The sequence below is a fragment of the Plectrocnemia conspersa genome, unplaced genomic scaffold (genome assembly GCF_051122295.1).
Source record: "Plectrocnemia conspersa isolate PC_06_02 unplaced genomic scaffold, ASM5112229v1 ptg000005l, whole genome shotgun sequence".
NCBI classification, from domain to species: Eukaryota; Metazoa; Arthropoda; class Insecta; order Trichoptera; family Polycentropodidae; genus Plectrocnemia; species Plectrocnemia conspersa.
Genome location: NW_028277169.1, coordinates 24,634,520 through 24,659,174, shown reverse-complemented (window position 1 = coordinate 24,659,174; position 24,655 = coordinate 24,634,520). Strand labels below are relative to the sequence as shown.

The 24,655-nt window shown below is 29.8% G+C and overlaps 6 protein-coding genes across 10 annotated transcripts in view; 3 read left to right on the top strand and 3 right to left on the bottom strand.

Annotated features, from left to right (window-relative positions):
• The window catches only part of LOC148235265 (cytosolic carboxypeptidase 1-like), an 89,850-nt gene extending 84,458 nt beyond the window's left edge, over positions 1-5,392 (bottom strand). For 3 of the 4 annotated variants that reach the window (XM_088186014.1, XM_088186013.1, XM_088186015.1), the window contains exons 1-2: positions 5,166-5,392; positions 3,615-3,741 (exon numbers count right to left, since the gene is read on the bottom strand). In XM_088186014.1, coding sequence (XP_088042140.1) covers positions 3,615-3,735 — 121 coding nt within the window. In that variant the 5' untranslated portion in view covers positions 3,736-3,741; positions 5,166-5,392. The remainder of the gene's footprint in view (positions 1-3,614; positions 3,742-5,165) is intronic. The other variant, XM_088186016.1, reaches the window with a different exon arrangement.
• A 2,483-nt stretch (positions 5,393-7,875) lies between these two features.
• beg (malonyl-CoA-acyl carrier protein transacylase beg) lies at positions 7,876-9,535 on the top strand. The gene is made up of 6 exons (XM_088185478.1): positions 7,876-7,994; positions 8,061-8,411; positions 8,478-8,677; positions 8,750-8,967; positions 9,038-9,265; positions 9,321-9,535. Exons 2-6 carry the CDS (start codon positions 8,077-8,079, stop codon positions 9,486-9,488), a joined length of 1,149 nt encoding a protein of 382 aa, XP_088041604.1. The 5' UTR covers positions 7,876-7,994; positions 8,061-8,076; the 3' UTR covers positions 9,489-9,535.
• Positions 9,536-12,646: 3,111 nt separating this feature from the next.
• Positions 12,647-16,161, top strand: LOC148235263 (major facilitator superfamily domain-containing protein 12-like). 2 transcript variants are annotated; one of them, XM_088185924.1, is made up of 9 exons: positions 12,647-13,192; positions 13,714-13,921; positions 13,995-14,079; positions 14,382-14,582; positions 14,639-14,824; positions 14,887-14,998; positions 15,070-15,220; positions 15,558-15,661; positions 15,899-16,161. In XM_088185924.1, exons 1-9 carry the CDS (start codon positions 12,874-12,876, stop codon positions 15,952-15,954), a joined length of 1,422 nt encoding a protein of 473 aa, XP_088042050.1. In that variant the 5' UTR covers positions 12,647-12,873; the 3' UTR covers positions 15,955-16,161. The 2 variants fall into 2 exon arrangements, with proteins under 2 accessions (XP_088042050.1, XP_088042049.1); XM_088185923.1 differs by lacking the exon at positions 15,899-16,161 and having other exon boundaries at positions 15,558-15,892.
• LOC148235262 (NADH dehydrogenase [ubiquinone] 1 alpha subcomplex assembly factor 2) lies at positions 16,156-16,862 on the bottom strand. Its single transcript, XM_088185925.1, has 3 exons — positions 16,708-16,862; positions 16,468-16,621; positions 16,156-16,399 (listed from the first exon to the last, which is right to left on the bottom strand). The coding sequence occupies exons 1-3, from the start codon at positions 16,793-16,795 to the stop codon at positions 16,222-16,224; spliced, it is 420 nt and encodes a 139-aa protein (XP_088042051.1). The 5' UTR covers positions 16,796-16,862; the 3' UTR covers positions 16,156-16,221.
• Positions 16,863-18,064: 1,202 nt separating this feature from the next.
• On the top strand, positions 18,065-18,699 carry Rpp21 (ribonuclease P protein subunit Rpp21). The gene is made up of 3 exons (XM_088186269.1): positions 18,065-18,209; positions 18,276-18,373; positions 18,435-18,699. Exons 1-3 carry the CDS (start codon positions 18,144-18,146, stop codon positions 18,655-18,657), a joined length of 387 nt encoding a protein of 128 aa, XP_088042395.1. The 5' UTR covers positions 18,065-18,143; the 3' UTR covers positions 18,658-18,699.
• Positions 18,700-21,229: 2,530 nt separating this feature from the next.
• LOC148235260 (5'-deoxynucleotidase HDDC2-like) lies at positions 21,230-22,357 on the bottom strand. Its single transcript, XM_088185578.1, has 4 exons — positions 22,196-22,357; positions 21,953-22,088; positions 21,722-21,876; positions 21,230-21,659 (listed from the first exon to the last, which is right to left on the bottom strand). The coding sequence occupies exons 1-4, from the start codon at positions 22,253-22,255 to the stop codon at positions 21,426-21,428; spliced, it is 585 nt and encodes a 194-aa protein (XP_088041704.1). The 5' UTR covers positions 22,256-22,357; the 3' UTR covers positions 21,230-21,425.
• Between the last annotated feature and the right edge of the window lie 2,298 nt (positions 22,358-24,655).

Here is a 24,655-nt window from a genome sequence, read left to right as displayed (position 1 = left end):
CTAGTATCATATAATTGAATTCGTTACATAAACATACGAGTCTAATTATTAATTAAGAAACAGAATAGCTATGCCAAAGGCGAAAACCTTGAACCTGCATCATTGAAATAATCATGTCTAAAGAAATGCGTTAATACAGATAATGGGGGGGGGGGCAATCGCAGCAAAGGTAAGGGTTTTAGTTGCTGATAGCCTCACACTATTATCGTTGATAGTGTGAGATTATTATTAACGTCTACCGTTGAACTAAAACTTGCATACTATAAAGAGCTTCTCTTATTCCTAAACTAAACTATGTATAAATAAGAATATATTTAACCCATTTGGTGTTAATTGCACTGTTTTGAATTTGATTTATTGACTGATGTTATCGTAACTGTGACATTAACAACACAATTAATAGATAATATATATATTGAAAATATAATAATATATGTATACGCGTATACGCATTCTACTAAAGAGAATTTGCCGAGCAATTTATACTGCATTTAACACGCACCTAGAGCATAACAGGAAGACATTTCTAACTCAACTAATAATAACTAATGCTTTACTAAAATTAATTTTAGCTCTAAACTCCAAATGGACGGACTGAAGTCGTGAAACGTACCATATTTATGCAGAGGCGGAAAGTTTGGCGCGACCGAATTTACGATTGCCTTAAAGATATTTCGTGTAAGGACAAAATACGAGCCGACTTTCTTGACGGGCAATTCGTCTTTTGGGCATGAATCGAACCATGGCAACTTTAACAAGTGCTCAATAAAACGCCGTTCGAAACACGCGACATTTGCCTAAATTGAAAGGCATTTTATAACGTTTGACAATCACTATATACCTATAACTATAGATATCAACACAAGGCTTGGTGTTAATTAACTGATTGATTTTGAAAAACCCGTCATTACTATACTTTTTAAAGATTGGAGAAACTATTGAATTAAGTACTTATTCTCAAATACTATTTGAGATCTAGATACGACAGTATTTTATTTACATAGTATAGCAACATTTTAATTTACCATAGGCGAGAAATATATTACATTGAATGTCAATTACCAGTGAATATATATCTTCACTGGCGTTTCAGTGAAATCATATTCAAATACATTTTCACCAATAGATATATATATTTCTACTATCAATGATACAATTTAACTGAGGCGCTTAGGTTATTGAAACCTGACTTTACAGTTACCTAAACCTAACCTACACGAATTAAACAAACCAACTTGACTAATGAACGTTCGCAAAGTAAATATAATTTTTAAACTTTCATTGGATTAATTCGTTTAGGTGAGGTTTGAGTTCAATTGATTTGATTTAATTTAATTTATTTAAAACATTATAGTATTTTTTTGAACGATGTGATGACACAATTTTGTGAATCTCTGATCAGGTCGATCATAGGTTTATAGACAAATACGGTTTTACTAATACTGAGCAGTGAAAATGTAAATAAATTGTTTGATTCATTTTAACTGGCCGAGTTAGTGAAATTATATTACACTAGTAAAAATATAAATTTACTGGCATTATATTATATTCACTGTAACATATAACTTTCATGAGGGATAAGAGACTTAAAATGAAAAACATTTTATTATTCATGACTAGCTGTAAGTAGTTTAAAAAACAATGAGTGTGGTTTAAAAATATTTGTATCACAAATATCATAAAAGTTCGCTGGTCATTGTAAAATAATCACTTTATACGTATATCTATAATATGTATCTATTTTTATTCTGGGCTAGTTTTAGACGAGCCACCCATTATTTAGTAGTGTAATATATGAGTTTTCTAGCAGAAAGTACACGAAATTAATGAAAGTATATATTTAACATTTTATTTTTAAGGAAAATGAGCAGTGAATTTTTTTTAATAAATTGTAATAGCCGATTTTATATTTTATAATATAAAGCACCCGTCGCGTGTTAGTTCACATTTGTGTGCAGACAAAAATGTTTCGTTTTGTTACAGCATATGATAATATAAAACGATATGATTTGCTCGATTCCTGTCTAAAGTCAGCAGTTACGATTCTCAGATATGGAGAAAGCCATTATTGGTGAAATTTATTAAACGGAGAACCGTTGCAGAACTACTTTACCGACTTTTAATCGATACGTAGATATGTGAATAGCTATTATGAAAAAACACAATTTAGAGGGAAGAAAGAGTAAATTATTAGCGTACGCCTCAGAGATTATGGAACCGACATTAATTAACAAAGTAGCGTGATTCAAGTTAATTATATCACGTTGAAATTCACGTGACTATCTGAACCTGGTAGGACAGTCAAAAGCGACTGCATTCCTAGGTCTTCTAAGAGTCGTTTCAATCGATTTGATATACTCTCAAGAATTAAGGAAACTCCAAAATCGCTAATAAAACTAAAATTGAACTTAAGCATCCCTTATATAGCCCTGACTTTGCTTCTAGAGAATTCCATTTGTTTGACCACCTTATAAATACAAGATCATTCGAAGGAGCGCTTTTCTGACGATGACGAATTATTGTACAAAGGAAGTACCCACTTGAATACTACAGAGCCAAAAGAAATTTAATCTGGCAATAGTCTTAAGGTTAACATTGAAAAAATGTTTTTAAATGTGATTTAAACATCAAATTAGTTTTTTTCTAGCTTAAAAAAAAGGTAATATTAAGTGACACTATTATATAAAATTAGAACAATTATATATAAGATAAAGATAGCGACACTTTCACAATGACAAAAATCTCAAAAAAATACTATTCTTAAGGTGTGATGGTTTTCTTCTAAATTAAAAATACACCTATATATGTCATAGATTCTCAAACCAAATTGACTCATCGCCCACTTTTCAACGACAAAATTTTTCATCGCCTACTTTTCACCTACCTTTGGAAAACTCTAATTTTTATCTCATATAATAATAAATAAAGTAGCTAGTGCAATTTCATAATTTCAAATAGCGAGTTTGAAAATAAAACAAAACAATATTATTGACAATATATTATATAAAAAAGAAAATATTTTTTCTTGCTATTTAAATAACTAATTTTTAGTTTTTATCCAGCGCTTATAAAATTAAAAATGATATTTTCAATTAATAGTTGGTATTTATATGTTAATATTTTCTATTAATAATAAATATTTATTACGTATATTAAATATTTGCTACTTATAAAAATATTATTTGTAATTAAAAAAAAAATCAAAATAAATAGGTAACGAGCACGATAACGGCTCGGGCCTAACCTTGAAAAAAACGATTACAGTACATATTTTCAAAATATCCTAAAACGAATTATACTTATTTTATGCAAAATAAATTATTCATTTTCGCACAACATAATTTTTTGAACAAAAAACATTTTGGCCACTTCTCCGTCGCCCTTCAAGTTCCCCCAGAGCCAGTATTGCTCAGCGAGAATCGTCAATCGCTCACCGGTGGGCGATACTGCACAATTTGAGAACCTATGATATATATTTTCAAAAGGGGATGAGGGCAGACAAAAGGTCAACGGGGACGACCATAAAAGTAAAGCTTCAACTTTGTGTCTTTTTACAGCGACTAGACTATCTACTCAGCATAAATACATATTAAAAATGAACATGAATAAATTACCTGATCCCGTGAGACGTGACTGCAATTTTGCCGTTAAAGTTCTAAGAATCTCTGCATTTTCTACGGGCTTCGACGCCAGTGAGCGTATTTTTTCAATCAGCATGGTCGAATCGTCAGCCATCGCCTCCTGATATATGGGTAAAACAATTTTCACGTTAAACTAAATTTTTTTAATTATTGACGAATGAAACAAATTAACGTATATTTTTTATGGCCATAATCGCTTAAAAATTGGGCAATTATTACATGTATGTTTATAAAATAATTGATTAAATAAACTATTTTCATGTTTGGCGTATTCAATTCAATTATGTTTTTTTCAAAAGTAATGCCAATTATTTACAGATACGATAAAACAGTGTTTTACTTATAATTTTTACTAAGAGGTTAAAAAGTCAGAATAGTTATAATCGGACATATAATTAGTTGTATTCTAATAATACATTATATTTTTATAGAATCCGAAAGATTTAATTAAATTAGGTCACTAAATCTACTATATTTAGACTAAATTAAACATGTTTAATAAGACTAGTTAAAATATTTATTACACTCATATTAATATTTTTATTTATAAAGTTTAAAATGTTTAACTAGAAACGTGCTAGGAGTGTGTATAGTAAAATATTTACAACTTCTGGACAAAAACTGAAACATTTACAACAAATTAATTGAAATAAATAGTTTCAAAACTTTAAAAAGTACTAAAAGTATATAATATTTGGTGAAAGTACTAAAAGCTTGTAATATATGGTTAAAATTTGAATATTATTTTTTTACATGTTAACAATACATAGTTTTTTTACTCTTTATTTGAAAAGTATATTTCTTGTACTTAAATACATACATACATATATATTATTTTCATTGAAGATATATATTTTATTCATTATTAGGAATAAATATAAATAAGTATAATATAAGCACATATTACATTTTTACATAAATACTTTGTGGTAGGTGGTATAGTATTATTAAAATGGGGCAATTGAGACTGATTGCAAACGAAAAATATGTTTTTAAACACAGAAATCTACCTGATTCTCTCTGTCTCTACTGGTTAGATTTTGTAAAAATGTTTTAAATTGTTTCAAGTATTGACCATTTTATTTTACAATATTTACTTCTATAAATCACTATAAATTCCCTAAAATAACTATGTTTAATCAAATCAAGTACAATTGAACAAATCAAAAAATAATTAAAATGAGGAATTATATCATAATATACAATATAAATACTCAGGCAAAGCAGTGTATAACGCAAAATAATTCTTAATTTTTATTTTAAAATTTAATTTTTATGTTATTTAAAAATAATAATTTTTAATCATCAATTTAAATTTATATTTATTATTGCTAAGCATTCAATCGTTCATGGCCAAATATCATAGACAATTGCTTAAAATTGAGTTATGACGTTTGTTTCGAAATGTCAAAATTTATTGTCTATGAGTCATTTATGGATGCAGACGTTGCGCAAAAAACGCATTTTAATTATTTTTTCAATTATCATAAACATGAAAACACATCGCCGGCGTTTCATATCTACCTTGTAAACGTCAAATTGTGTTGTGAAAGTTGAAGTTGTGCGTGTGGTATGACGCGGAGTCGCTCCCGTGTGTCTTGTCTTGTCTGGTTTTATCAGGAGATATGCGTACGGCGTGGAAAAGCGTTCATGTTTTCATTTAGCGAGAGCAAGCGACGACAATGAAAATAATAGCCGGATCGGACGGCCGCTGCCGTCTCACTGAGCGCCGCGCCGGTCGATCGGTTCACTATTTACATCTCGCGCCCTGAACAGCTGTTCGCATACACATACACATTGTACGGATAGTTAGCTGTCATGTTCTATACATCAATGAAATAAAGCATGTTTATTTATTTTTTAGCTATTACATATTTCAAATACGAAATCAAAACATGTATATCATTTCACAACTGGCAACACTAATTAACAGCTAAATGAGTCGACGAGAAGCAACTTGTATAAGATGGTGACGCCTCTCAATGAGTTTACTATTATTGAGCCAGATACGTTATCTCAGAATTTTCCAGAGGGGGATAGGAATTTGGACAGTCAATGGTCATTTTTTTAATACATTGCATAGAATTCATAGAATTCCATTAAATGACATGCAATTTCAGGCCAAATTCAAGGTGGTCCTTGCTTAAAATCCACGCCAAAAGCACTAAAATCGTGCCGTAGCTTTCGTAGTGAAAACTCTTGGTTATCTAGCGTTCATATTGAGACTTTTTGTATTCGAATGAAGCATATCTAAAACGAATTTTGACCAATAGGAGGGTGCAAAAAACAATTATCTCTTCTCAGAAGTAAAAAATTCACGTCAAAAGCAATAAAATTGTGTCGGCACCGTCGCAGTCGAGCACTGCAACGGCGCCGACACGATTTTATTGCTTTTGACGTGGATTTTTGACTTCTTGGATGTGATAATTGTTTTTGCTCCCTTCTATTAAGCAAAATTTGGTTTGTCGCAATTGTCAAATTGAGCTTCATAGACATTTTAGCGCCTATTAGTTAAATTATATTTTCGCTAGTAGAAATAAAAATCTACCGGTAAAAATGTATTTGGACTTCATTAGTGAAAATGTAACTTCACTGTAAAATAAACATTTACTATAACATTTATACATCGCATATAAATAAATAATGATTATAGTATGTAAATGTATATATTATTACTTATGGAAAAGTTGAAATCATATAATTTTACTACACTTGACAGCTAAATTCTATTTTCACAGGTAAAAATATACATCTACCGTCGAAAACGTATTCCGATATGATTTCACCGAAGTGAAATCTATAAAAAAATGTTTTGGGTATAGATTCGGAATTTTTCTAGACAAGAAAATAAAATAGCGCATTTATTACACATAATACGGTTCAAAATTGATTTTTCTAGTCTAAAAAGCGTCGCTTATGTAAAGGGATATATGTATGTATATGTGTGATGATTTCTTTATTTTTTGATGTGCCATTCAATTACTAAAAGGACACTATTATCCTTATTCCGTGTATCAGCAATTATGAGATATATAACAGGTGTAGCGCAAAAAAAGTTATTATTTTATCCCCAGTTTTTTTGTGCAGAATATAACAGTCAGTAAATCAATTACAAATTAAATTAGCAATTGAAGCCGTTTCAGCTTAATTTCAATACTATTTAAATACAAAATGTAGAAATAGCTGTTGCAAAGTGGTGGCGCTTCTCAATGAGTGTACCTTTATCAATTAGTGCACATCTGCGTAACTTTTTTTTAGGATAAACACATTTTGTAAACACAAATTATAGACTTTCCCACGCCAGTATTTCAGAAATAGTTGATAGATTTTAGTTTTGAAGTTTAATTATTATTAACAAATAAAGCTTTGTTTTGTCAGGGCTTTATTTTTTTGTGACGTGCGACATTGACCCTCGCGGGATTGAAATATTATAGCGTTTAAAGGACAAGCAAAATACATGGCTTAAATATTTTATTTTGTCTTTCTAAATGTTTACCAACAAATAGTCTTGCCCCGAGTCTGCACATCACGGACACTAGGGGTATAAGAAGGAGAGATAAACTCCCGCTTGGTTTGGTTGAGGCATATTGGTCATAACAAATGTTTTGCTAAGTATGTATCAAATAAATCAGAATGCTACATCATTTGCCTTATTTTGCAACCATTGAATTTTAGTCTATATATTTTATGTACAAAACTCTTAAATGTTTCATCACTTAAAAACAAAGGAGGCTTAAAATTAATAAAAAATTTCAAAAGCTTGAAAAAACAATCTGGATGTATGAATGTATATATATATTAAGAAAATATACATGTAGTAAAAATAATGATATGTATGGGTACAATACTAAAAATAAATAAAAAAATAGCTAATAAAATGAAACACGATACAAATATAAATATTTGAATTACAGAAAAGTGATATAAAGTTCAACCGTAGTATCAAATTATTAGCTAATGTTTCACAATAATATATAATTTTCGGATGCTACAGAATATTATTTTTCAAACATTAACTATGCTAATTACAATAATATCTACTTAAATATAGTACTTATACTAGATTAATCGTAAAATACTTATGCATAAATAGTTATTTTGCGAGTTAAAATAAAGCAGATACAAAGTGGTAAATAAAAGTAAAAATGAATGTAAATAATTAAAATTTATATAATGTGAGTGGCATATAAATATATTTTTTATAATTAGTAGTAAATTAAAAATGAATTAAGGTATTCGTTATAACGAGATTAAGGATTCGAAGTAACGAGCAACATTTCCTTTGACAGTTGTTTTGACGGCATTTTATAGGTTATATCGTGCCGCAAGTTTGATAAATACACACGAGATTGTGTAAGTAAATATATTTAAAAGTATATAGGTTTTATCATTTATTGGCAATTATTATGTGTTTTTCAGTATTTGATCACATAAAATGTCTGCTTTAAAATGCGTCTCAAGATTAGTCAATCGTTTTCCGTCGACGGCGTTTAGAACTTATTCTAAAGATGCCAAAATAGAATCTCCTTTAAAAGGCTTACTGGATAACGCCGCTAGCTTTAACGATCGATATAATAAAGAATGGTCCACACAACCGTATCCTGTAATTCAGGGCCAAGAAGAAGATGAAATATCGGATGAAATTGACCCGAGAGAGACCTCTATTATTTTGTTTCCTGGACAAGGATCGCAGTTTAATCAAATGGGAGCGCACATGTGTAAATACCCAAACACGCAAGATCTATACAGTTGTGCGAACGAAATTGCCGGGTAATTATACTTGAAATTTATGTGTTGTCTCTCTTTTATGCATATGCTCTCAATGCTTTATTTTAGTGTCGATCTGCGCAACTTACCGAAGAAAGAAGATAATGATAAATACAGCCAAATTTCCATAGTCGTCGCTAGCTTAGCGGCCGTACAACACTTGCAAGATATTCGTCCTTCAGTTTTACCATCGTGCACGGCAACTGGTGGATTTTCTTTAGGAGAATTAACAGCTTTGATATTCAGCGGAGCTATAAAATTAGAAGACGGTATTTATTAATAAGATATATATATATAATATAACAGTTAAATATTTATATTGAAATAATGGCTTTTTGTAGGTTTAAAATTAGTTAATGTGCGCGCTTTAGCAATGGAAGCAGCTAGTAAAGAAAACCCCGGTGGGATGATGACTGTATTTTGTTCTCCAGAAACTAACATTAAAAGCGTATGCTATGAAGCAGAAGAATATTGTATAAAAAAAAATATAAAAAATCCAATTTGTAAAATTGCTAATTACCTTTTTCCACAATGTGTCGTTTTATCTGGGCATCTGGAGGTTTGTTGAGCAAATTAATAATAATTAAATCATATAAAACAATTCATTAATATAACTATTGCAAATTTAGGCTCTCAAGTTTATAACGAACAGAGCCAGTGATTATGCCATCAAAAAAACGAAACCTTTAAACGTATCGGGCGCATTTCATACAGAGTATATGGAATCTGCAGTGCAACCGTTGGCAGAAGCTTTGCAGGCTTGTTATGTGAATGAACCAGCTGTTGCGACTTATACGGCAGTAAATTGTAAGCAGTACTCAAAGCCCGGTTTTATAAAATCGATTCTTCCAATGCAGGTAAATATTAATAATGTACAATTCTTTTCCTGTTGTTAATTTTGTTAATTTTTAGATTGTAAAACCAGTCAGATGGGAACAATTGATGCACAAATTTTATAAAAGACCAAAAGACTCTTACTTTCCAAAAACGTATGAAGTTGGTCCTGGAAGGGTGCTTCGTGGAATACTTCGGAAAATAAACGGTCCAGCATGGGACAATTCTTATTCGATTCCTGAGTGATTGTATTATTTTTATTGTGTAATTATTAAAATAAATATTAGTTTTTATAATGTTTTCTTATATTAATTATTAGGCTTCCTTATAAATAAATTCAAATTCGTAATGTCACATTTTTAAAAGACCCCCTGACCCTTTCCTCCCCCCAAACCTGTGACATAATTTATGGAAGCCGCCTTAGTGAAGAGCACATATAAGTGATAACAAAGATATAGGCAGATTCATCTTCAACGTAATTGGTCAAATATTTTAGCTCAAAAATAAAACAAGTAGTAATGAGTAAGTATAAAAGGCCAGCAATATGACATAAATCATCCTCCCCACAATTTATTATATTGAGAGAAATAACGTCCGAGCCATATCACGCCAAAAAAATATGTTTGCCTGTTTTTTCTCAGTATTTTTAGGTAGTGATTGCTCTAGGTCAGGGGTGGACTAACATTTTGGCTGCCTTGGGAAAAAAAAGTTGGTCACGAGCCACATCAAAAAAATGCCTATTTTTTAAGTTAAGGGTTATCTTATAAATTTTTAAACCAAAACTTAAAAAAAATTAACATTATCGGATATTTATCAAAATGAACATTTCTCATAAAACATCAGGATGAATTAAAAATTATACAAAATATGTAAAACGTATAAAATGCAATTGAAAGAATAATATTTACATATATAACTATAAATTTTTAATAAGTTTAATTTTTCATTGAGCCAAAAATTTCCAAAATCAAATTTTAAAGAACATTAATTTTTTTAGAAAGTTCAATTTTAATATTGTGGAAAACAATAGGTGAGAAAAAACGACCAATATAGATTAAATCGTTACAACAACACACACAATTGCTAATAAAATAGTAATACAATTTATTGAAAGAATGATATTTACATTAATTTTCAATTAAACCAAAAAAATTACCAGGATTTCCTAATTCTGAAGAAGTATCCCACTTTTTTCGTATGTAAAATTCTTATATTCATAACGATATATGTAAAATTTTAAACAAAAGAAAAAGTAATCGTTTAACAAATGGTATTAAAAGTTTGTAATGTGTATGCAAATGTAACTAATAAAAAGGCTTAAATTCACATAAAATATATATACGTAAATTGGATTTATTTTAAAAATATTTTTTTTCAATTAAGAAGAATCTTGAAGAATATTAAATTTATTATCAATACTTAAATCTAATATAAAACTAAATTTAAAGAGGCGAATGAAATTTAAAAGAATATATTTTCCAAAATATACAACTTTTATACATATCAAAATGTAATGGCAAAAGTGAAATTGTTTAACATCACTGATCATTTTTTGGATGTCTGGGATAAATTTTGTTGTTGAAATTCTTAACACTGCTTTTAAATGTTCATCACTAATAAACCTTCTCAACGAGTTTTTGTTATAGTTTAATATTGTCGATACGTCGATCCAAAATAAACAAACATTTTTCCAAAATATAATATACAGTTTATGATAGATTGATTTTTCTTGATGTTGATGATGCAAACTGATCAATCACATAATCGAAATCAATGTTTTTTAATGTTTATTTTTTAATGCCAAGAAGAGCCAAATTACTATGACGATCTTCTCCCATTGAAGTTCCCAAAAATATCAAAATAAGCTTTAACTTGACTTTTAAACTGAATGGTCGCTCACAATTTGCTATTGATATTGCAGCAGTTAAATGAAAAATTTGTGAATATATCATCCGCATATGATACAATAAGAGTAAGATTATCCAAATGAGTTTTAGATAATACTTGATTACGAGTAGTAAGCACCATTTTAGTCTTCGATTTCAGTGAAAAATTAAATCCATCGATGTCTGTGTTGTATATATTTTTTAAAATTGTGCAATTTTGAAGCAGTTTATTTTTATCTGTCTTTGAAAAAGTTTCAATGTCCAGCAAAAATCCATACTTTTTTTTAAGTCTTTTAGTATTAAAAAATTTGCAATCGTGCAAATCTTGCAATCGATTTTATCTCGACTTTTTTTAAATAGCGTTCTAGAAATTTAGAAAAACAATGAGATTGAAATTCAAAATATTTTATTGTGTTTCATCGCATCCAGTTATAACCCTTTAACGCGGATGATAAAAGTCATCAATAAAGTCGCCAGTATGCATTGGGCACATAAAAGAGTCATCAGCCATTGAGGCTTGTAATATGTTTTTTTGTGTAATATAAAGTTAAAAACAACTTTAATTAATTGAAATATTATTTAAATAACTTATGGCTTAAATAAATGATCCCCCAAATTTTAGCAAATTTTGAAATAGCGCGCAAAAATATCAATCTCAGTGAAAGGGTTAAATGGCATTTCTGGATCTTCTGACAAATTTCGTGTCTAGTACTCGATGAATAACTATGACAGCATCTCTTGTGCTGCAGCGTGTTTCCAAATCGGGTTTTTATGTCAGTGATAAAGCATTTTTAATACAGGTTTATTTATTATATTTTTTTCTTCGTATTTTTATCAGTTTTTGTACTTATATGTGTTACTAAGATATTTTGAAAAATATGAACTTTATAAATAATAATCAACAAAGTTATACTCAGACACATTGTACCTCAGCCTAATACTTTTTATTTGAAAATTACTCCCGACTTCTTTGGCGTTTTTCTTAAGACTACCCAAGATTACACATAAGTTTGATAAAATAGGTATATAGGACCAAAATGGTCCAAATGATGATGGATTGCAATTAGACACAGATTGAGCTGCTCCAGTAGTATTTTATTTAAAAGAATATGGTTCACGCGTTATTTAATTGTGATGAACGAGACAATACCGGCCGTGGTATATCTGTCGAAATCCATTAATACAACGTTCTGCCCTCCGCCGCAGTCTTGTCAGTGTTACCAAAGTGCTACTAAGTTTTGAATGATTACATATATGTATAGGCTTTCACAGTGGTCTTTTTTATCACTTTTTTTAAGCAATATGTATTTTTTAAATACATACTAACAATTGTTTTAATATTTTATAAATAACGCCAACTAAAATTGTACATTTTTAATTATTATATACATGTAATTTAATTTAAAGGCTATTTTATTGATAGAAATCAATTATGCTGTACTCTTATTCGTTAAAAATTATTTTATGGCCAATAATTGAGTTGTTAAAATCAAATCAAAGCTTAACGTCAGATCTGACAGTTTCGTTTGTCGCTTCGTAATGGTTGCACGCTTTTTTGTTTTCGCATATTAAATGCGTACTTATTATATTTTTATTAATGAAGCATAAACTTAAAAATAAGCAATTAATTAATGTTAAACTGATCTTTTAAAATAATACGTAATTGCCACGTACCAACAAAACGCTTGTGAACATAAAAGTGGTTTTGGATACGGTAATTAGATAACAAATCAGTATTTTTAGTCATGGCGTTGGAAAATAATTCCAGCGATTTGCCGGAAGTCGAGCGAAATCCTTCCGTTACGAGACGTGTCTCGAAAAGTTTACTATTTGTTTACGGACTTGGTCATATACTTAATGATATATGCGCCTCTATGTGGTTCACGTATTTGTTAGTATATTTTCAATTCGTGCTCGGGTTTCGGGCAAAACAAGCTGGGATAATATTGCTAGTTGGTCAGGTGGCCGACGCTCTTGCTACTCCGTTTGTTGGATTCCATTCGGATACATTACATCCAACGTCATTTTTTTCCTATGGACGCAGAAAAATATGGCATTTATTTGGTAAATATATAAAATATTTGATCCGTTTTTTCTAGTGCATAATCATAGTCGTTTTTATAATACATTACACAATCATTTGTAAAACAATACTATCAATATAATGCGTGGTTTGAGTTGAATGAAGTGGTTAGAGTTAAAAATGTGATAATATTACTGATTAAAATGTTCATAAATGAATTTTTAACTATGTGACTCATATACTTTCCAAGTTATATATGTACATTAAAACTCGTTTGAATGAAATCAGCTGAATATTTTGCCCAAACTGACTTTGAAAATTCACATTTAAGAAATTAGGGACCCACCAAACATTATAAATCGATACATATAAATCTTAAAATTATTTTGGTTTGCAACTTACTTAATAAATTATATCTGATAATATATCTAAAAAGCAGTTTTGATTGATCAATAGGAAAAAAAGTTTTTAAAATGAAAAACGATTGATACTCAGATAAGAGACTTTTCGATAGGGAGCTGGGGGTATAAATGATAGTAAGAAAAATATTTTTTAATTGCAGGAACCATTTGCGTATTGGGAAGTTTTCCGTTCATATTTTCCGAATGCATCACATGTGAGAATTCACACAAATGGGCACAGTTGCTCTATTATTGCGCCTTTGTCGTGATATTTCAAATCGGATGGGCTGCCGTTCAAGTCAGTCACCTGTCGCTCATTCCCGAATTATCTACTGATGAGCACGAAAGAACTCATTTAACGGCAGTCAGGTATTTTCTAACGTAACATCTCTGTCTTATAAATATAAATATCTATATTAATATTTTCTTAATAATATTTCAGATATAGTTTTACAGTATTCTCCAATGTTTTAGTATATGTCGTGACATGGGTCGTGTTGCATATCACAAACGAGACCGACCAACAGGTGTGTTTAGAAAATAATTATATCGTATTGACGAATCAGTAATAACATGTGTAATACGGTATGCTTTTGCTTGTGTGTTGTTTTACAGTATTTTAAATATACAATGGTAATGCGAGCATTCGCCTTTGTTATCAGAAGCAGTTTGTTAAAAAAATTATATATGAATCATCATATGACACAATTGACAAATATTTTGCTATAAGTATTAACTGTATTTTTGCAATGACACATCACATCACATGACAGAATTTTTTTTTTTTATGTGATATTTTTAATATTTACGTGCTAATTATATCCAACAGATCGGACCTCAAGATGAGCATAAATTTCATCAAATCGTTGCAGTTGGAATCAGTTTTGGCGCTTTGACTTCTATACTGTTTCATTACCTACTTAAAGAACCGAAACCGTTAAACTTGAGTATCCAATCCGAATTAAGCAACCTCAACTTGAGAGCGCCAACTTCCCACTATGAAATGTTAAAGAGCGTTAGATTTTATAAGGTACCTTAATATCGCTTGTATGAATTATGCACATTTGAATTGAATCTAATTTATAGATTGGAGTGATTTATATGTGCACAAGACTTTTTGTTAATTTGAGTCAAGTATTAACGCCGTTGTATCTACACAAAACCTTAGCCTTGCCGGGAGTAGCTCTGGCTTATATTCCGCTAGTTATGTATTTATCTTCGTTTGTGGTATCGTTGCTAGTGCGTCCGATCAACAGAATTTTAGGCCGAAAAGTATGTGTATAAATGTTTATTATATAATATCCAAATATTATCTTATACGCATTTTCATTTAGGGTGCTTATATTCTTGGCGGGCTCATCGCAATCGCTGGATGCATTTGGATGTTCTTTGGAAACGGTCCAAGCTACGTATCGTATCAAATTTATCTGGTCGTTATTATATTTGGTAAGTATTCTTATTGTATTCATGGATAAACTTTTATTAATAAATAGTTTATATTTTTTTTATTATTTTAGGCGCTGGTGGTGCATTAATGTTGGTCACTAGTTTAGGATTAACCGCAGATCTGATCGGTAATGCGACTAATACGTCTGCATTTGTGTATGGATCGATGAGCTTTACGGATAAGTTAGCTAATGGTTTAGCTGTCATTATAATAGAACATCTGTAATTATTTTCATAATAATAGGCGCACAAATGAGTTCATGGAAATATAAATAATTTTTTTTAACCCTTACTACTCAAAATATAAAAGATTAAGAAATTTGTATATATCAAAAAGTAGCACTTCTAGATCACTAGTTTTTATCTTAATTGCCAATATCTGTAGTCTATTAAGTCACAACCAGTACTCGACATTTTAAATGGTATATTTATAAGTAAGAATAATTTTCTTAAGCTTAAAATAATTGAACTGTTTCCGGATATAAAAAGACTCATTTGTATATCTATTTATATATCAAGTAATAAATATACATTTATAAATTCTATTTAATATTTACAGAGCCGAAGGTGCCGATACTGATTTTTACCGATTGGCCGTGTCGCTGTGCTGTGGCGGATCAATCGTGGTGGCAATCTTAGCAGTTTTATCTATTAAGTCTAATAGTCAGTTTCGTCACGATAAATTTTCTATAATTTCAATTACAAAACAAATTCATGGGTTTCTATGGCGAAAGTTATATTTCAAGGCTTAATTTTATATCATTTGTTAATAAAATCATTTATATCAGTTTTTAAACTAACAAATCTAAATGTGATAACATTGTTGTAAATAATCTATTTTTTATATTACTTTATTATTTAAAAAAATGAATAGTAACATATAAAGCCGTGTTCTTACAGGTGAACCCTTAACAAACGAAGAGGAAACTCCTATTTTGAGTTCTAGCGACTCTTGACGTTACGATGATGATTAGGAGAATAAATATTTTTATTAAACTTGATCTGTATTACATTCCAAATGATATTTTATTTCGTGTTTTATATGTAATTGATTTAAATAGACAATTATTGACTGTGATATAATTAACATTGTGAAAACGTTCAATATCATTAGCAAATATATTTATATTAATTTTAAGACAAATTAAACATTTTAAAACATTGCTAATCTTTTATTAAACGAGGAAAAATAACTTTTCTAACATAATATTACTAAAATTAATTTAAAGCTGTTCATATTCTTTGTATTTGGGAAATGATTCAGCGCCTTTGATTAGTTTCGGCATTGATTCTGTTTTGCTAGGGTCGAAATATTTATTTTCTAATTCTGCTGCGTTAATTTTCTTCATTTGGCTGATGGCCAAGTTTTTCTGTATTTCTTCTTCTTCTGGCGGATCATTCCTTTAAATTAAAAAAAATAATTAACATTAATAAGCTTTTTCTCTACTATTTTCCAATATTGTGTTTACCTTCGGAATCTAAGCCAAGATTCCCATTCTGCAGGTTTCTCATGATCGAAACCCTGTTCACCCATTTTGTTTTGGAACCAACGCGAAGGTTTACGCTTCCCGCGTGAAGGATCTGCTGGTATTTCATAATAATCGTTACCCAAGTAATCTGAGCCTGAAATATTACGGGTTTTATCAGATTTTTAATGCTGGAAGTTTAATGTCTTCGTCGAATAGCTCATCAATATATTATATACTTGCCTATTAATGATCCTTTTGGTGGGCGACTCACACTAAGCACAATATTGTTCCATATATTAACGAAAAGCCCATTCGTTCTTCTCGCCATTTTGACAGTTCTAGTCTTCGAATGTCAATCGTTGGCCATAACAAAAAATAGTTGCTCTCACGTATTCATTATAAAAATAGTTCTAGAATAATTTATAATTACTAAACGGCTTAAATTAAAATCAGTTTTTTATGGGCAAAGTGTATATTTTATATAATATGGTAAATTAATTTAGATATATACCGTTCAAGATATTTTTAATTCAATATTATCAAATAATATAACGTGGTCAAATTAGAAATATAATCAATACACAAGAAATTAAATTTTGATATCAAAAACTATTATATTGAAACAGAAACCAATATATGTATTGGCTTTCATTAAAATTAATAAACTAGACTTCATTACATTAGCTATATATGTATGTATGTATGGTTGACATGTATATATTTTCGTTCCGTTTTTGTCTCATATGTTCTTGTTTAATAAAATCAAATGGCAAAGGCGTGTGAAAAATGAAAACAAAACCTAGCCCGGTAAGTGGTTATTACAGTAATTATTTGTCATTTGCTACAATTTAAAGAATACTTTCATATATGTATTACTTTTACAATATTTATGTTTATTACAATCAAATCAATAAATCTTTTCGTAATTTGTATTTTTAATCTATCTCCCTTCGTCCGCTTCTCCAATGAACCTCATTACTTAACATTTATAAACGTATTATAGATAGTTACTTTAAAAAAAAATGTTTGACAAGGATTAATTTCTGCAGGAGCAATTTCTGCAAGAATATTTTTTTTGTTCGAGGATGACAAAGAAGGACAAATTTCCATTTATTCAATTGGTACAGATTTACCCCGTTGTAATGTATTGGATTTACGTCTGTTAAGTTACAACAGAAGAGTAAATAAATATAATATTACAAAAAATGCAAAATGATTTGACTAGAAATAAATAAAAAAATCGAGTGACTATTATCGAAAAGTAGATGGTTGCAGTTATAAAACTATTAAAAACACACGTTTTTGTTTTTAATAATTTTATAATTTAGTTTTTTATATGTTAGAAAATAATAAGCTACATTCAATATATAATTTTTATTATAAGAAATAGAAATAATTTCATTGTTGCTGGTATTAAAAAAATGTATACAGGTGAAGGTTTAATGTAATTATTTTTAAGCTAGCTTAGAAGTAAGTAAAGTAAAGAAATAATATTTTTTCACTATTAAATTTATGCAATTCTTATTAATTATGCTAGTATTATATAAATGTTATTTTCATTTTTTATTTTTACACATCGAAATATTTTTTATTCTGGCAGCATTTTACCAAATAAAATTTGACAGTTGCTCATAATACAGATTTTGATAACAATACGAAAAAAACAATTTAATGTTATGGCAAAAATAGTTAAAAGGTGCCAGGGCTACGAATCTTATCAACGACTGAATTATTTAGCACAGGTATTTCAAATTTATTGACAAATCAAAAATTGTAAATAAAATATTTAACCACGTTGTTGTTTTTAGTTAGCCGAATATGCATCTAATAACCTAGCAAATACCAACATTTCAGCTTATTATGGAAATTTAATACATTGTCTAGCTAAAAAAACCATGACTAAAGTGTAAGTGTTAATCGTTTACGTTTTATGTTCAATTATATAATATTACCTATATACATTTCAGAGATTCTAATATTAAGCGTCACATATGCAAGAGATGCAAGGTCACACTGCTGCCTGGAAAGACGGCCTCGGTTAAAACTAAATGTAAAAAAGGCAAAACTATCGTTCAATGGAAATGCATGACTTGTAAATTTGTAAGACGATATCCGGTCGATGTTAATAAGAAATTATGGTGTGAGAAAGCAGAATCAATAGCGGAATTGTTGCTGTATTCAAATAATTAATATTGTATTATATTATTATTATTTAATAAATTATTTATAATACTTACTTTATTTAATATTCATTCCAATTTAAACACACACTGCATATTACGTGACTGTACAAGTCACTATTAAACGAACTTGCCTACATTGTCAACCGTTGATTTAAAAAATCATTCAAGCTAGAGTAAGTTTCGTATTGTATGTCATTAGTTTAATGCAACATAATTTGCTCACGATTCTACAAGATACGATATTAAATTGAATGACGTTATTACATTTGTGTAGATATAAAGCTTCAATTTAAAAGCCTCGTTTCTATTTGCGAATTCATTTGCGTTAACGATGGCGTTATTATTCAAAGGAATCATTGCACTGATTGTTTTGAACTTGTCTCAAATTCATTCATATGTAAGTGTTTTAATGTAATTTAAATATGTATTTACTAGTTTCACATCTATAAATTGCATTATTAGAGAGTGAATATCAAAAAAGTGGACAATTGCCATTTACCTGATCGTATTTTACCTGTGGAAATAATAAACATTACATTTTTCGAGAATCTTAATTACTATGAAAAAATCAAAGGTTTTTATCTTGTGAGAGACAATGACAACGCCGATCGAGATGTAAGTTTAATTGGTGTGAATATGATTTTAAAATATTTTTAACTATTGTGGTATATTCAGGTAGTTGTGCGGTTATATAAATGTACAGAAAAAACAGAGGTTTGTAGGGACAACGTAGAAGAACGATTTTACGCTTTCACATGTGAAAAATACTTGAAAGAATTGGGACCGTGGACTTTATTTTCGGAATCAATGTCTGGACCTCATTGTGCGCATCCAAAAGTAAGAGTATTGTTTGAATTTATATTTAATATTAATTTTAATACTTTGCATTATTTTTTAGGGTGTGTATGAATTCTCTGAAGCGATTTTCAACCCTAAAATTTTTGAAGGACATATTTCAGTCGAACCTAAATACAGATACTATCGTCTGCTTATCGAGTTTAAGATTCACACTACAGTTGTTGTGGATGACAACATAAATGATGATGGAATCGATTTGAACTCTAATATGCGAGCTTGTGTTATAATAGAATTTGATGCATTTTTCGATGTGTAACATTATATAATCAGTGGCATAGCTAGGGTATGTGGTGCCCGGGGCGATCCTTAAAATTGCCACCGCTATACGTTTTTTGCATGGTCATAAAATCAGCATTTCTTAAAATAATTAATTGGTTATTGTTAAGCTCTTGCTATTCGTGGATATATAGGTATATATTAGTGCATTTAAGGTTAAGTACTACACTTGACGATCCCATCGCAAATATGCCGCCCCAAGCAAGTGCCGCCCCCCTTGCCCCACCATAGCTACGCCACTGTATATAATATATTTATTTATGACCTATGGTATTTTGTTTATTTTCAATAATACCTAAAATGTGAAAATGTAAAACTTTACATTACTTATAAATAAATCACAGTTTATTTTTACAATCGTTTGTCTGGATGAAAGTATAAAAGATTCTTCATTTTCTTCAAAAATTTCAATTAAAATTAGCTGCTCTCGTTGCCTATCTAATTGTTTCCTGAAATTCCACGCATATCCTCCCCCCTCTCGCTTTATATTTCATTCGCAGCATGCTGTCGAATGTTGTATTCGCATTGCAAACGAATCATAGTGTTTTCTCAGTATTTTAGTATCTCTTGTCATTTTGACTTTTTGATTTAGCATATTTTTTTTATTTGGATTGTGTGTTGTTACATTATAATTGATAACATCTTTAATTCATATATCAGGTGACACAATTTTTAATTATAGTGTGTTAATAAAAATATAATTATTATATTGATTTCCAATCAAACTGAATTTTGTTGTAGATTTTTTTATGTCGTAGTCTCCCACAATGGATAAATTTGTTATTGAAGTATGAAGATGGAACGAGTAAAAGTGGAAGTAGTAGTAATGATGTAGGTGTACATCAATGAATGTCACATTATCCAATTTTTACACACATACATTCGCGGGCGCTAGAGCCCAGTCACAAGAATAAAGTCGTATACGTCGCACGAAAACACGGATGTGTGTTGTTTTTGTTATTATCGCGAAACTGCAGCAAGATCGAGTCGGAGGATTATAAAATTTCTTACATAGAATATTTTTTGTCTTGTACCCTGTGTCATAAACTACAACGGTAGAACCACTGTTGTCATATATGCTGTGACATTGAAAACATGTTAAAATACAACAATTTAACTTTAAAAAACATCATCCAAATATAGATAAATGTAATACACTATCGTCAGTATGAATAGATATGAATCTTTATTGCAAAAATTGTCAACCAAATAGATAAAAAAAATAATCCAATAAGGGAAAGATTGAGGAGTACAAGAAAATCATTGTATAAGGCAAACATATTTACTTTTAAAAGTTGTTCATACTAGTATTATCAATCTTTGGCAGAGATAACAAAAAATATGCTCACTGAATAAATCAATTATTTTATATATAAAACTTTAATCAAATAAAAATATGTAAATTTACATAAAATTTAAAATTAATAATAAAAAAACAAAAAATGTACACAGAACTTTCACATAAATACTTTATTATTTGGTATAATATTTAAGTTTTCGAAGGTCGATACATGTATATATTCACTTTAAAGTGTATTTTTCCAAGCAAATTAATATTAATTTAATAAAAACCATAGGTACACACTGTACAACAAAATTATTTAATTTAAAAATTAAAGTAAAGTAATTATGTAATTCAGATTATTCACTAGGTTTTTTATGTTGTGCAATAAAGATGCTACGTTGTTTATTGACTTCTTCGAGCAAATTTGTGATCATCGGATGCGAAAAAGTTCCTCTGGTCGAATCGAAAAAATCCTGAAATTTCATTGGAGTCCCTTCACTCTTTTCATATTCAAACGCTTGCAATACAGCGTCAAATTTATCCAACTCTTTGACGAACTTCGCTTCGGGTGTTGCATTGTCTTCGTATTCCTGAAATTAATCGAGAATATTAAAATAATATTTCAAGACAATTATAACGATCTAATTATTACTTTGAATAAGTTATAAATTTCCTCGCCCGAATAACCGATGAGAGTGGCTATGTATTTCATTGCTTCGTCTTCTCTGGCGTGCTTTTCGGCCACTGGAACACCGCAGAAGGGTGTTATATCACCGACGATACTTTCGGCTAAATCGTGAACTAAAGCTGTAACAAAAGTAAAGCAATTTATATTTAGAGTATATAAATACATAATAAATAACTGTAAAAAATATATACAAACCGAGTTGCATGCATCTAGTTCTATCTATATTTTTGTCGTTTAACAAAAATGTCATCATAGCCATTCTGTACATGTGTCCCGATATGGTTTCGCAGTCGGTTAAATCTTTGATTACCCATCCTGTTCTTTTCACGTGCTGGAATAAATTGTATTAAGCTATAAAGTTTCTTATCAGCAAAAAAGAAGGGTTTCCTTTTAATTTATTAGCTTCGTAACTATATTATAGCCAATATATATAAAAACCTTCAATTTTCCAACTAGCCCTAAAAATTCTAGTAGCTTAGTGTTGTCTTGGGTCTGCATTTCAAAAAAACAATGGAACGCTTCAACAGTAGTAAATTGAACGAACGCGTAGTTTTGGCCTAAAGAGATTAGGTAGCGTCGTAACTGTCAAATTGTAAATATGGCCATAACACGTTAAATATAACCATTAAATAAAATCATTTAAACATAATGTCAATTATAGATAAATAATAATAAATAAATATTAGATCGGAACATATAGGTCTAATAGCATTTTAAAACGTATATTTTAAATGAATGTAGTAATAGTCATTATTTCTCTTCCACAAACACTATATGCATATTTTTTAATTTATACAGTGTCACTTTACCTTAAAATAATTTTGTCTTTTATCTTTCATGTAATATTTAAGACCACTTGATATGCGCCTCAGAGTAGTAAACATAATTCTAAGCTATAGAGAATGATTTTGTTATGGTGAACATATTGAATATTTTCCTTGATACCATCTTAACTTAAGTACCAAAAATGTGGAACATGGTAATAATATATATATAAAATAAATCAACTGTCGAGAGAGCAAAATATTTTTAATCGAGCATAGAACGAGACCACGCTATGCCTTTTTGTCATTGTTTATGCACGTATAAAAAAATAATGTACATTTATAAAAAATACATATACATATATTATAATAATTCTTTGACAATATAAATTATAATTGGAATAATATTTAGAAGAATATATTTTATAAAGTAAAGTGTAAAAAAAGAGAAACAAATAATAATATAATTAAAGAAAAAAATAGAACCATACAAAGAAACAATATTTCAAAGGGATGTATCAGGAAAATTTTAATTGTTATGTTAAAATTAGTTACAAATAACTTGCAAAAAGAGGCAACAAACTGAACGATTTATGTCCCAGGGTATTTAAAGAAAATGTGTTTTGTCAATTGCATTGAAATAAATATATAGTTTGGTGCTGAGTATTTCGGTTAAAAAATTACCAAAAACAGCATTCTATAAAATGATAACATCGCCAAATAAACCGACTTAATGTCTCTGCTCACTACACCGAATCATACCATGACCGTTATAGGAGCGTATCAGGCACGAAAGTAACGCTGCGAAAGAATATTTTTTTGAATGCGTCGATATGGTTACGGCCTTGATATGATACATGCCAACGAGTTTGTTTATATCTGTATTTAACAATAATAAAGAGTATTTATTGTATTTAACAGTACAAAGAATTGTAAAGAAATTAAGACCAATAAAAATCTAATAACAGAAAAATCTATGGTAGTGTGTGGAGTAATGGAATAATACCACTAGTTTAATCGGGACTTCAAGAGAATTATCTAACGGAGATAGCCATACAACATATTGCTTAGGTGAGGGCCATTGTTATTTGTGTTGCATATGTATAAATTATTTTATGGATGTAGTAAAAACATAATAATCTACAATGTTTGCAGATGATGTATAGCTAACTAGATGGAAGCAGTAGTATATGTATTAAAAAACACTAGCAATGATTGAAAGTTCATGGAAAGAAAATTGCCTCTACTGGTTCAACAATTATAAGGGCCCATACGCACTGTCGGCTAGCCGCCGGCGACTAGCAGCCGCCGGCTCAAAAACGTAGGTAACTAGACTAGGCGGCTAAGCCGAGCGACTCGAGGTCGGGTAGTACATTCGCGAAGAAATTGCAATATTAATTTTAAAGAGAAAAAAATATTATTTTAATTTCAATATAATATTGAATTTCCCCGTATGAAACGCTTTTTGTTTCCCAAATGCAATTATAAATGTATCTGTATTATGTTAATAAAATTTATTTAAATCGAGAAGCAAGAAATAATATAATATAATTATACATATTATTTCACAATATTTTTTTTTCGTTATCAATATTCATATAAAATTATTGTAAACGATTCGGGATTCAATTTCTACGATGAGCTTTTCTGTGTCGAAGCCATTTTGTGTGAATGATGTATAAGTCGCTTCGGAAGTCGCTCCTCGTGCGAATGCACTCATCTAAACCCATGCTTTTATAGGTTGCCGCGACAGGCAAGTCGCCTGTGCATCACCCCTGCACAGGATCGCGCCTGACGCTCCGGCGACTCGGCGCCTGCGTGCGTATGCACCCATTTAAAACCATATAAAGTACAGTCGCCGGGCGGCTAGTCGCCGGCGGCTAGCCGACAGTGCGTATGGGCCCTAAGTGAATAAGTTAAAAGAGAAATGGAAAAAGCTTGAGACAAAAAACTACAGGTCTTAAAATAATTAGTCTCACTCTAACTATTTGACTTGCCACGTGGAGTTCACAGTAAATTTGAAAAAAATCATTTGTATGTAGAAAACGCGATAGAGGTGTGCGTATATTTATTATTTTATCAGTAACTTTTATCAGTTCCGAGAGGGTTTATATATATATAGATAGTATTATCA